At 37.8% G+C, this 12,313-nt stretch overlaps 2 protein-coding genes across 3 annotated transcripts; both read right to left on the reverse strand.

Moving 5' to 3' along the window:
• Window positions 1-2,199: 2,199 nt before the first annotated feature.
• Window positions 2,200-5,237, reverse strand: LOC135624329 (uncharacterized). Of its 2 annotated transcripts, none has more exons than XM_065127820.1 (8): window positions 5,105-5,237; window positions 4,837-5,002; window positions 4,653-4,743; window positions 4,505-4,563; window positions 4,191-4,248; window positions 4,029-4,119; window positions 3,849-3,925; window positions 2,200-2,530 (listed from the first exon to the last, which is right to left on the reverse strand). In XM_065127820.1, the coding sequence occupies exons 1-8, from the start codon at window positions 5,130-5,132 to the stop codon at window positions 2,420-2,422; spliced, it is 681 nt and encodes a 226-aa protein (XP_064983892.1). In that variant the 5' UTR covers window positions 5,133-5,237; the 3' UTR covers window positions 2,200-2,419. The 2 variants fall into 2 exon arrangements, with proteins under 2 accessions (XP_064983892.1, XP_064983891.1); XM_065127819.1 differs by having other exon boundaries at window positions 4,191-4,251.
• Window positions 5,238-5,850: 613 nt separating this feature from the next.
• LOC103999851 (probable phytol kinase 2, chloroplastic) lies at window positions 5,851-8,813 on the reverse strand. The gene is made up of 6 exons (XM_009421727.3): window positions 8,506-8,813; window positions 6,856-6,923; window positions 6,648-6,779; window positions 6,389-6,504; window positions 6,194-6,308; window positions 5,851-6,117 (listed from the first exon to the last, which is right to left on the reverse strand). The coding sequence occupies exons 1-6, from the start codon at window positions 8,791-8,793 to the stop codon at window positions 5,940-5,942; spliced, it is 897 nt and encodes a 298-aa protein (XP_009420002.2). The 5' UTR covers window positions 8,794-8,813; the 3' UTR covers window positions 5,851-5,939.
• Between the last annotated feature and the right edge of the window lie 3,500 nt (window positions 8,814-12,313).

Raw genomic sequence — 12,313 nt, forward strand, 5'->3', positions numbered from 1 at the left:
TTTAAAAGACCTTCACATTTGAAATTTTAAAATATTAAGTTTAGTTTTACGATGATATGAACTTATGGTAAATGGTTGGTTTTACGATTGTATAGATCCTCACACTAGTAGATTTATAAATGTGGTTAATATTTTGTTAAGTTAGCTTTGGGTTTCGAGAATTATCGAGTGATAAGATGTATGATAATAAACTATATAGGTTTTATAGATGTACATGATATTTGAATTTTTTTTTTCAGTGTCCTCAAATGTTAGTTTAGATCCTAGATTGGATTGTTGATAAATTACAATATTATTGAGTTACGATAGATTCATACCTCTTGAATGCATTAATTCGAGGGGCATTGACCTTTGGTGAAGGAGATCCCCGGGCAAAACAAAGAAAAACAAGAGACCGTCGAAGTGAAGAGCAAGTCACAATCGACTCCGAACACTGGTCATGGACATAAACAATACCCATGACGGTTAGGAGAAGAATAGAGGAGCAAGGAAACCTTACTTAAAAACAAAGAAGCTATATCATAAATAAAAAATATATTGTGAAAGGGATGATTTCATTTATTAAATTAATATATATTTATATAGATTTGAAATAGAGATTTTTTCAATAATATACTTAAATCATGAACATATATCATGATAATTAATCTTAAATTATATATTAATTAAAAATTAAAAATATATAAAAATATAAAATTATTATTTTATATATATCTCTATCATAATTTTCTATCATTCAGTGTCCCATTGTGAAAGAAGAGGAAGGTAGTTGACAGCCTAAAGCGATCGACAAAGTAGTTTCGTCCGAGGGCAAGCCCGGCCTTGCCTCAGAATGTGAGCAAGCGCTCACCGAAGGTCATGCAGAAGCCGACTGAACGAACTAGCGGATCATTACGAAGGAGAGGTATGAATCCCGACAAGTTGCTTATTGGTTGACCACTACTGCGATTCTTAGATTTCTGCAACTTTGCTAATGGTCTTAGGTTCGATGGTGGATTCGGGGCTCGTATATATTTTCTTTTTTTATAAAGATTAATATATATTATAGAGAAATTTCTTATCTCATTTACCCACCAATGAAACATGCAATTCGAAAGGTAGCTCTTTGGGTCGATTTGTTTACCAACTAATCCAGCCATGAACATTAGGTGGCTGTCATAATAAGTCCGATCGATCCTTGCATAGCTATCAGAATCGGCGGATGTGGTTGTTGTAGAACCAAATCATTAACCGATCTGATCCATTTAGTTGATCGATTTTTAAATGGCCAGTAATTACTGATCGAGTGATGTAAAACCAATATAATTTTATAATATAATCAATATTAATTTAATACCTTCCACCTAAATTTGTGTTATTATATGTTTAAAGGGTATTTACATCAGCTTAGATTATAATTGAAGGAAGAAAGATAGCACTCATCTCATTTTCACCATTCCTTCTCTTCTCCCTCGAGTCTCTCCTTTCTTTCACCTTCTCTCAAATTTCGCTTAGTAGCCTTGTCTGTCCATCCCTCAACCTCTTTCATTCGACAAGATCTTTCCTTGTTGTATATAAATTTCACTCAAATACTTGTCATATTATATCCTTATCATGATAACTATATTGGATAAATTTTCTTTCATATTGTTGAATAATTCATTTTGGATTTCATTATACAATTAATTTTTCAAAATATTATCATATATTCTTTATCTTAGATAAAAATTAATGTTTATAACATGTGATTGATATTATTTCTTTTATCTAATTCTACACAAGTAAAGCCTTGTTTTCATATACGTTGTTCAATTCTTTTATCAATTTTACTTTTTAAAAAATACTTATAGTACTTTATATAATCTTAATTATTTTATATATTTTTAATTAATAATGCGATCCTGCCTATGTTTGACTTTTGAGTACGAGTGCCTCAAACAGATACTGTGTTAAGAGGAGAGAGGAGAGCTTATTCTTCCATTCTCGCCTCGTCGCCCAAATTCCCCCATTAATAATTGGACAATAACCAAAGCTGCAATCGATTTAGTTGGCAATGATTCATTCCAAGAACCTCGATGCATGCATGACATTAAACTTGATGAGGCCAACAGTAGTAACTTCAAGTAATGCGCATTAGTCAGAAAACCAAATCGAAACTCGCATGTGGTAACATTAACCACAACAGGAAGCAGTTTCGAAAGCAATAGTCTGCAAATAATCTTAGCCACACAAAAACAACTCCGGATTAAGGTAGGTGCAGGATAATGTCACGATCCAGTACATCCATATTAATACAGCGAAATCACCATAATTTCCAAAACTAGCGGCAAGAAAAATTGAAAGTGAAGCATGAACAATCGCTCTTACAAAGATCTAAGCATGCAACTCCGTTAGTCCCATGAACACCTGATGAACATATGTCACAAGAATGGTAGTAGTGTCACTCAATATCCGAAAGATCTAACTCCTCGTTGTAAATTTCAAAATCTTCTGGAGTCCAACAACAAACCAGATGGAGCCGGAAAGTAGCCATCTTGATTCCAAGCAACCTCTGCAGATTTGAAGCATCACAACATTAGATGTTAAATTGCAGCTAAAGTAAAATAATTCAATTGCTAAGCAAAAGAAAAAAAGAAAAAAATTAAGTTGCCCAACCCTGTAAGTTTAAATTGAAACCAGCTTATGCCATCTAGCCATATATTCTTAGATGACTAGAGGTAACAGCAAAGTGAGAGCTAGGGAACTTTACACGGAAAGCAGTATCAGCTCACTGCATCATGCTATATAATGATCACATTCCCCACATGAGAACAATGTAGACTCGGATTAGATAATTTGAAGAAATATGCTTAAGAAGTTGTTATAAACTATTGTTTTTTTACCAAGTTATAAACTATTATTATAAACTATAATTGCATCTTAATCAATAGGAGCTCTAGGTTGTGCCAATTAAAAATGGATCAATTAAAAATGGATCAATAAACTATAATAACATCAACTATACAATGGTGTTTCTGCTTCATCTTTTAGAGAAGTTTGCATAAGATGGAATTCCTCAATGTCATACGTTGCTTACAAAAGCACCCATTTGCAGCGTCACTCCAAAAACATTCAGAGAGACATGATAGCATTTGGGAAGTCTTCTAGTGACTACAAATGGCTTTTCCAGTGACCAATATTTAGTATTCAAATGTGTAAATTAATTACTAGTTTTTGGGATGACCAAAGCAAACATATAAGCTGTGAACTTGTAGCAAAATTTTAGACTGAAACCAACTTATCCTGATATAATATTGATCTTAAGGTGGGGTTGCACATAACAAAGCCATCACTATTTATTTGCACATTGTAGAGAAAAAGCTATTATTATAACTTTGTCTACACATGGGTCCAGAAATTTTTAGCATTTCAGCTAATGGATGTCTGTGTGTAAAGTCAATTAGCAAGTATTGCTTTGTCAAAGGAAGTAATCCTTTTTCTAACAGGAACTGTCTTGAAATTTAGGGAAAGTTGTTTCTCTTTCAATTAAATAGCCACGTCTGTGACTACACAAATTGAATCAGAAAACTGGCCGATAAGACCAAAACCTAAAAAATACAATGGGCTTGTGGTCAGGCTCAACCAATAACAACATGTTTGCATGAAGAGCGATGACAGAACTTGCTAAACAAATTATGCAAGATATACTAGACACAAGATAAAGTTGTCATTAATTTGAACTTGATTGACCGAAGGGGAACATGTGCTACATGGAAAAAACAAAATTTTAGTCAGTCAGTCAATAGTTCTACAAGTCTAATTCTCTTTTCTTTCCACAATTAAGTAATATAGCATCTACAAATTTATTAAAGTCATATGTGTAAAATTACCAAGGTGCGAGCTGATTCAGGAGACAATGGCATCCCTTTTTCACACACGACAAAGTCAGAAATGAGCTCAACGATTCCTGTGTTTTAGATATGTAGCAAAATTGTCAGAAGTATCAGTTACATTGTTTGACTTATAATCGGAGTAAACATTGAGTTGGCAAACAGCTGAACCTCACAAACCTTTATTCAAGCGAACTGGTAAACCCTGCTTACGGAGATATGGCTCCATTTCATGTGTGAACTGATCCAATGGACCTTCTTTTATTTCAACCTGCAGTGAGACAGTATTCAAAGTTCATGGTTGTAAAATATTAACTTCTTACAGCATAATAACTACCAAACCTTTTCAGTGGCTATGCTTCCTGTCCTTGCAAAATCATGTTCTTCATACTCTTGAAATCTTCTGCATCAGTATGCAAGAAACATTAAACAATGAGTACATTCACGAGTAAGGATTGACAATAATGCATGAATAATACACACGATAATCTGAAGCTAAATAAACGTTGTTGGTGACAAGCATGCAAGCAAACCACATTACAAAAATTCAACATAATGAAAGCAACAAAGGCATATCCTGAAGGGCGATGATCGATGAATAAGATGTGGAAACCTAAGTTTATGTACGCAAAGTGAACTAAGTGCTCTAGGACTACCTCTGGACCTCCTCTTTAGCCAGATTGGTGCAGAGAAGTCCAGCATCACCACGAAGAAACTGCACATGGGATATGAATCTTCATGAACAATGGCGATCTTGATAAAATTTGTAACCAAACCAAAAGAAGAACGAGGAAAAATAACCACCTTAGAAAGCTTATGAATGCCGGGCTTCACTTCATCGGCTACTGACCGCCCTAACGCTATCTGCATGACTTTGTTTGACCCCAGAAAGAATCTATCACCATAAGAAGCATAACATGGTGAGACAACCTCGTTCATGGACATGAGGATCAACATGGCAGCAAAATCACTGTGAGCAGAACAATACCTGCCGGTGGATTTGTGTTGCTCCCTGAACTCCTTGAATCTCTGATTCCTCATGTTCTCGAAAGTGAAGACGTAGGCAGAAGCGTAATCCTCCAGTGCTTGCTTGATCGCGTTCACAATTGCCTCCTTGTGCTCCTTCCCCTTCTTCTTGGTCTTCGACAGCGTCACTACACGCGACGGGAAGCATCAAACATCACAAAAAGATCACATCACGGAAGATCGAACGGGGCATCCAGCGAAAGCTCCACCAAAACTGGGATTCGTCTCACCCGTTCGGTTGCGTTTGGAAATCGGCATCGCCTCGCAGACGAGTTGGCGTTTGATGCCGCCGCTTGCAGAAAGGGTCTTGCGGTGCTGCGCGGACGATTTGTAGGGGCTTAGGGCACGCGTCGAAGGATATACCAACTGCAGTTGGGTCTTATGCTGACACAGGTCAATTTCGTGTACTAAGCCCATATAAGCCCAACAGTATTGGGCCTGACGTGCAATTTTGTCGTAAATGTAAAGGGAATGGACGTCGACTTTGAATTCTTTTTATCTGATAGTAAAATAAAAATAAATTATTATATAAAGTTTGTAAGCTCCATTGGTTAGAGAATCAACACGTTATCATACTTTATATGTTCTCACATAGCAACACCGTATTTCTTTATTTCTCTTCTTTTTTTTCTTCGTATATTCTTGTAAAATATATATTGATATGGTCAAATTTGATTATCAATCTGACATGATAAAATTAATTTTATTCAATCGGTTTTAAAGTATTATCATGTCTAAGAGGAAAATAAATTAAACTAATTGAGAAAATTTTGTATTTTATCATATCATGTCTCACTTCAGTCCAATCATATAAATAATTGGATGAGGGGAATGTTCGACAATACTTCTGATATTAAGATCATTGTAAACTCGGACTTGTAAATAAGATGTAGAACTCAAAAGCGGAGCTGCAGACTAAAATGCAGGAATTGGTGCAGAATGAGAGCAGACTACATGCTGTGTCTACCAAATCGTGTGAACAATAGCCACCATTCCATTTCAGTTGAATTCTAGTTTCCACTGTTACGAAGTGAGATACCAATTCATACAAGCTGGTGTGCAACATCAGAAGACGAGACCGCCAACCAACAAAGATGTCACTGGAACTGTTAGGTTGTCATCCACCTCTGTACTAATGGGTAATGATTCCACAAGGGCACTAGCCAGAGACACAACAAAGAAGCGTATGATCATTCCCCAGCTTTCTTCGATGAACCCAAAGGTGTGGTAGTAATGCATGTACCTGGTTTAATTATTAACATAATTTCAGAATCAGTGAAACTATTTGGTAAATGAATTAGAAATACGGACAAACATACCCCACAGATGCTAGAAAGCCCGCCAATGTCATTGTGACGCTACCTGCAAAGGACTTGTTATGGTTGTAGAACAGCTTTTTTCTTCCAAATCGTCTTCCTACTATGTCGGCCATACCTGGCAACAATAACAACTCATGAATGCTGCCTTTCGTAGCTGGAAATGCAAGGTTAGTTTTCCAACATAAATATGTTTACCGTCTCCAGCACACAAGTTGCAGATTGCAGCTATTGCAATAGGAGATGTCCGCCAGAAGAGCCAGGTAGCAAAAGTTATGGTGCAGGCATAGTATAGTGGCCCCTTCAAAAGTTCCCTAAGGAATCAGAGAAAATGGTTTGAGAGGAAGCCGAAAGGAAGAAAAATGTCATTGACTAGTGGAAAAAGAGAAGCAAGTTGCTCATGTGAGGAGAATTATCAACACTGCTCTGTCATAAGACAGCATCTAAAAGTTGTAACTTGTAATCTCCATGTCTGCTTATTGACTTGACCATGGCATCATTTTTCCATATTCCAGATCCCAAAAGAAGCATCCTTATGATATTAATTCCCGGTGCTAATGCTGCAAGTAATGGTGCCTGACTTCCTGAACTACAATAAGTAGAAATAGTTGAATCAAATGAATAACCTCATCTCTCTGGTGAAGGTTCTTTAAACATATAGTCACCTGAACAAAGGCCAGAACAGCAAGAATACCAATCCGATGCTTATATGTACAAGCTTCCTGTTTAGTTTCTAACATGCAAAACCGGAAAAAAGGTTATTCTGCAGAAGCCAACAGAATGTACTAACACATACAATGATCAATATCTCTTAAATAGCTTTCCTATTTTTATGTATTACTCTTTTGACGGAAATTCATCAATGGATCAGAAAAAGACAACTTGACACCAGTTGATCAGAAAAAGATAATGCTTGCTTTAAGAAATAATTCCCTAGAGAAAGTTGTACAAACCCAAGATGGCAGGATAACAAAGAATCCAGTAGCCCAACCAAACAAGTTTCCAGAAGTACAAGTTCCGTGATCGTTAATATCTAGGAGATTAAATTATGTTGATAGACAGTGAGTCTAAAACATGCCATAGACCTACAGAACATGTAACTTCACTTCTCTTATAAGTTCAATGATTCACTTCATCAGAAATCTCCAAACGTATGACATCAGAAACTCAGCATAGTCATGAGAAGTGTGAGGCTCAACTAAATATAAAAATGAAGCAAGACGAACAGATAAGCTATCCTACCAGCAATGAAATCCATGACAGAGGCTTCAATTTTGAGTCCAATTCCATGTTACATGATCTATAAGGTCTGCTGTACATAGAAGCAGAAAGCAAAACAGTATGAGGCCCTTATCCTTATGTATGTACATCAAGGGTGGTGTCGATGAGTGTAAACTATTACAAGGGATTCATGATTAGTACCACTGACCTTGATTCAAGTGTTTATAGATGCATGCTCAACAAAGTTTAAGGAGCTTTATGCTTCAACATATCACAATACATCCCATGGCATTATAACTCTTCACCGCATCTACTATTTAGAAAGCCTTGAATCATCAGAGCATGAATTTTAACTTTTAAAGTTTTCAAATTGCATATAATTTTGAGGTGAAGTTGTAATGACACAATTTTGTGGACAATTATGACAAGATTAGTGAGAGTGGGCAATGGTACAATGGTAAGATTGTTCCTTTGCAACCTAGGAGACCAGTTTTCAAATATCAAAAACAACCTCTCTTCCCAGACCTTGCACTGGCAGGAGCCTCATGCATCAGTTATGTCCTTTAATTATGGCAAGATTAGTGCACAATCAGGAAATTTAGATTCTTTCTATGTGAACAATTCCTATTATTTACACACGGTTGGATTTTTTTCTTTTTATGAACCAATATGAAACTTTTGTGACTCTTTATGGCCCGATAGCCATGATTATCTGCTTCTACTACTTGTAAGATTCATGCCTTTTCTACCACAAGCATCTACTTTTCTCATCCTCAGCTATTTCTAACCTGTATATGCTTTCAGGTCACTTCATAACTTAGAACAAGGTAATAAACTTCCAAGAAATTATAGTTAACTCCCAACTACTACCCTCGTTTCAGTTTCACAAACCTTGCATTTAGCGTCACCAAAATTCAACCTTAATTTATCTACTTATCTCAATAATCAGTTCAACCTAACCAAGAACAAGAACGATTCACCCCAAAATTTCGAATCCGCAGCTCCTTCGAACTTCAAGGCTAAAACAAAATCCTAGAAACCATCGCCCAGAAGATCCACATCAGACGAGAGAGTGAATGGGAGCAGCCGCTGACCTGCTCAAAGACGCCTCTTTTAGCCAGCTCTTCCCAGAACCGAAGGAGCCCGAGGGCAGTAGCAGACGTCAGGGCTGCCGCGCCCAAATCATGGACCACTGAGCTCTCCAGCGAAATGGGATCGACCATGGTCGCCAGGAGGCGGCGGTGGGGGAAGCAGGAGGAGCGGAAGCCGGGCGGAAACAGGGTAGGAGAACCGAAGACGGAGGGAAAAGAGCGGCGGCCCAGATGAGCTGATGACCGGATTGGAGGAGAAGCGTAACAGAGGAGAGAGACCTCCGAATACATCCTTTCCGTCAAAGTCCAACGCTAAGAAAACGCAGGTTTAGAGACATAAAGGATATATCCCCCGAGACTATCTTCGTACCGGTCATATCGTACCGTTTGCTAACTAATACGGATCCGACAAATCACTGTTACAAAAACCACAACCCATGAAGTCCCAATCACGTAACAGAGTTTATCGATGGAGATGATGTCCCTGATATCCAAATTAATCCGACTTGATTCGGGTGGGTCCGTGTGTGCAAGAGATGAGATAACGAAAAATGAGGTTTGAATACTTGTTAAGGGACTTAAGTCGATTAGGTGCGTGCTCCGTAATTAATCTATATGAAAACTGAGGTCGCAAGTTGAGGGTGGATTAAATTTAGTAAATAATAACTAATCTTAATTATTATATCTAAGATTTTTTTTTATAATAAGTTAATAGGAGGAATATTTCGTAGAATGTTTCTTCCTCCATTTTTAGATATGAGTTGAATATTTCTTAATATTTATTTTGGATTGGTATCAACGTATGATGGAGTCTTACTCTCTTGACGTTGACTATATTAGCATGTGTATTACCATATGCTGAGTTATTATTGGGGAGAATATTTTCTTATTAATCATCAATCAACAGTTTCTTCTATTTTCCTTGCTTTCACGTGTATTGCTCAATCCAAAATGTGATTTATGTACAAACTTGAAACTGATGATTTTGTTCCCTTTTTTCGCTCTTTTTTTTTGTTTTTTGTTTCACCAGCATGGGAACTTGAGAGTTAATTTTGATCATTAGTTAGATACGATGAAATTAATCTGACCTTTTTTTAATATTGTTATGTTTACAAGGAAAAAAAGAGGCTTGAATGTTTGTATCTCGTATCCTATTTTAATTGGAGAGCTGAAAACGTTTATATCTCATATCCTATTTTCTCAACTTATGCAAAAGATTGTATACTGGTTTAATCCAGTAAAATCTATTACATGATCAAGTCAGTACTTGTTTGTTTGTTGTAAGTGAAAAATAGGAATAAGCAGCTCAAGAGCTTTAGCTCAATTTTGTAAGTTTATGATATTCGAAATAGAGAATATTTTCTTTGAATGCTTTGTATGGTTGATAGGTGATAAGCAGATAAGATTTCCTCAAGGCAGTTGAGGAAATCTCTCAGCAGTTGAGAAAAATCCTCCATGCTGAATGTGTATAACCTTCCTACTGAGTGTGTATAAATGGCTGTCAAGAACTCACTATCAAAATGTATTAGGTAATTATATCTTATACATTTCATAGTTTCTTCTACAATTTCTATCTTTCTATCTTCTTCGCTTAATTTCTATCATGGTATCAGAGCAGTTTGCCTAGAGCAAGCCCTCTTCTCCGGAGTCCAACCATCCCTCTCGTGGCGACGCCTCCGCCCCTCAGCCGTAGCCATTCGCTGCAGCCTACTGCAGCACTTGCGGCTGCTAATATCAGATCCTAAAGGAAGCACAGTCACGGCCTTTGTTTCTACCGCCGGCTGCTACTCCCTTGCCAACCGAAGTCTTCCGCTGAAAACTCCGCTGCTCTTCCGGCCACCAAACTCCAATACTGCATTACTGCAACTATCTCCAACCTTACAGATTTCTCCAGCATCGTTGTAGAAATTGCTGCAAGCTGCAGAGATTTCTTCCACATCGCTGCCTTTCTTGCTGCAGATTGCTCGCCCATCACTGTAGTTCATCACGCTGCAGCCTTCTCTGCAGTTCATCACGCTGTAGCCTTCTCTGCAGTTCATCGCGCTGCAGCCTACTCTACAGCGCATCGATCTGCTTTTTTTCTCCTATATCTTTACATCTTCTATAAAGATCACTTGACCCGCCACAAAATATCTGAGATGTCTTCCTTGTCCTATATGATAAGTTGATCGACTATGAGACGTACTTGAAGCGTGATGATAAGTTGCCCGGATCACCTATTACAGCTCAGGTCAATCAAAAATCCAAGAGGAAGAGTAACCAGTACAATAAGCACGTCAACAACGATTTGGCTAAGCTGCCTCCTAGCCTTATGGGGCCCAGACCAAACCCTCCTTACCCATATCAAGGTGGTAACTTTCATAATACTCAGCCGTCGCGTCCTAACTTCACAGGCCGCCAATGAGTTGTTTGCCAACTATGTGATAAAGTTGGACACTCCGCGAAAGTCTGTCGGTCTCGTCCTAGACTCCCTACTCCATCATAGTGGCCTCAGGCGAATTTCATGGTTACTCCAACTCCTACTCAACCTAATTGGATTGTGGATTCGGGCGCCTCTCATCACATCACCTCTGATCTTCAAAACTTGTCCATCCACAACAACTATGACGGAAATGAAGATATCATCATCGGTGACGGTAAATGAATTCCTATTACTCATTCTGGTTCCTCAACGCTTAGTTCACTTACCACAACCTTTACACTCGATGATGTTTTGTGTGCACCTAACATTAAAAGAAACCTCATTTCCGTTTCTCAATTCTGTAAACAAAATAATACATCAATTGAATTCTTTCCTAACTTTTTTCTTGTCAAGGATTTGAGCACGGGGGCATCCTTGGTCCAGGGCCAGAACAAATACAACATTTATGAGTGGCCATCCACTTCACAAATTACCCTTCCTACTGCTCACTCCTCAATCGCAGCTCCGGTTGATGTATGGCATCGTCGTCTTGGTCATCCCTCCCCTTTTATTCAGCAAAAATTACTTTCTCGTTATTCTCTTCCTACCTTGAAAATCAATAGCACTATTAATCATTGTGATGCTTGTCTTTGCAATAAAAGTCATAAACTGCCTTTTGGGATAACCTCCATTTCTTGCTCTAAACCGTTTGAAATCATTTATACCGACGTGTGGGGGGCCCTGCCCCAATTCCTTCTTTTGACAAGTTTTGTTTTTATATCATTTTTGTAGATTATTTTACTAAGTACACATGGTTATATCCTCTTCATCATAAGTCTGATGTTTCTACTGTATTTACCAACTTTCGAAAGTTGGTCGAGATTTTTTTTCAATCTTCCATTAAAACGGTTTACTCTGATGGTGGAGGCGAATATCAAGCCCTCACATCCTGTCTCTCTGCTTGTGGTATACAACACCTCAAGTCACCCCCACATACTCCCCAATTGGTTAGTTCTGCCGAACGCAAACATCGGCATATCGTTGAAACTGGTCTCTCCCTTCTACATCAAGCATCCATGCCACCATCTTTTTGGTCAGTAGCTTTTCAAACTGCAGTTTATCTCATTAATCGTATGCTCACTCCAGTCTTACAATACCAGTCACCATTTGAAAAATTATTCCACAAACTTCCAAACCTTCATAAACTTAGAGTTTTTGGTTGTTTATGTTATCCATGGCTCCGTCCCTATGCGTCACATAAGCTAACACCACGATCTAAGCCTTGCACTTTTATAGGCTACTCTCTTGAACATAATGCTTTTCGATGCTATGAACCCCAAACTAAAAAGGTCTTTATATCACGTCATGTTATCTTTGAGGAGTTTGTCTTTCCTTTTCAAAATAATCCTA

The sequence above is a fragment of the Musa acuminata genome, chromosome BXJ2-10 (genome assembly GCF_036884655.1).
Source record: "Musa acuminata AAA Group cultivar baxijiao chromosome BXJ2-10, Cavendish_Baxijiao_AAA, whole genome shotgun sequence".
In the NCBI taxonomy this organism is placed as follows: Eukaryota; Viridiplantae; Streptophyta; class Magnoliopsida; order Zingiberales; family Musaceae; genus Musa; species Musa acuminata.

Coding starts and splice junctions, on each gene's coding strand:
- LOC135624329 (XM_065127819.1), bottom strand. CDS start 5,132: ATGCCGATTTCCAAACGCAACCGAACGG. Junction 4,744..4,836: donor CAACACAAATCCACCGGCAG/GTATTGTTCTGC, acceptor TTATGGTGATAG/ATTCTTTCTGGGGTCAAACA. Junction 4,120..4,190: donor GAAGCATAGCCACTGAAAAG/GTTTGGTAGTTA, acceptor GTCTCACTGCAG/GTTGAAATAAAAGAAGGTCC.
- LOC103999851 (XM_009421727.3), bottom strand. CDS start 8,793: ATGTATTCGGAGGTCTCTCTCCTCTGTTACGCTTCTCCTCCAATCCGG. Junction 6,924..8,505: donor AAAGAGGCGTCTTTGAGCAG/GTCAGCGGCTGC, acceptor TTTGCATGTTAG/AAACTAAACAGGAAGCTTGT. Junction 6,780..6,855: donor CTGTTCTGGCCTTTGTTCAG/GTGACTATATGT, acceptor TACTTATTGTAG/TTCAGGAAGTCAGGCACCAT.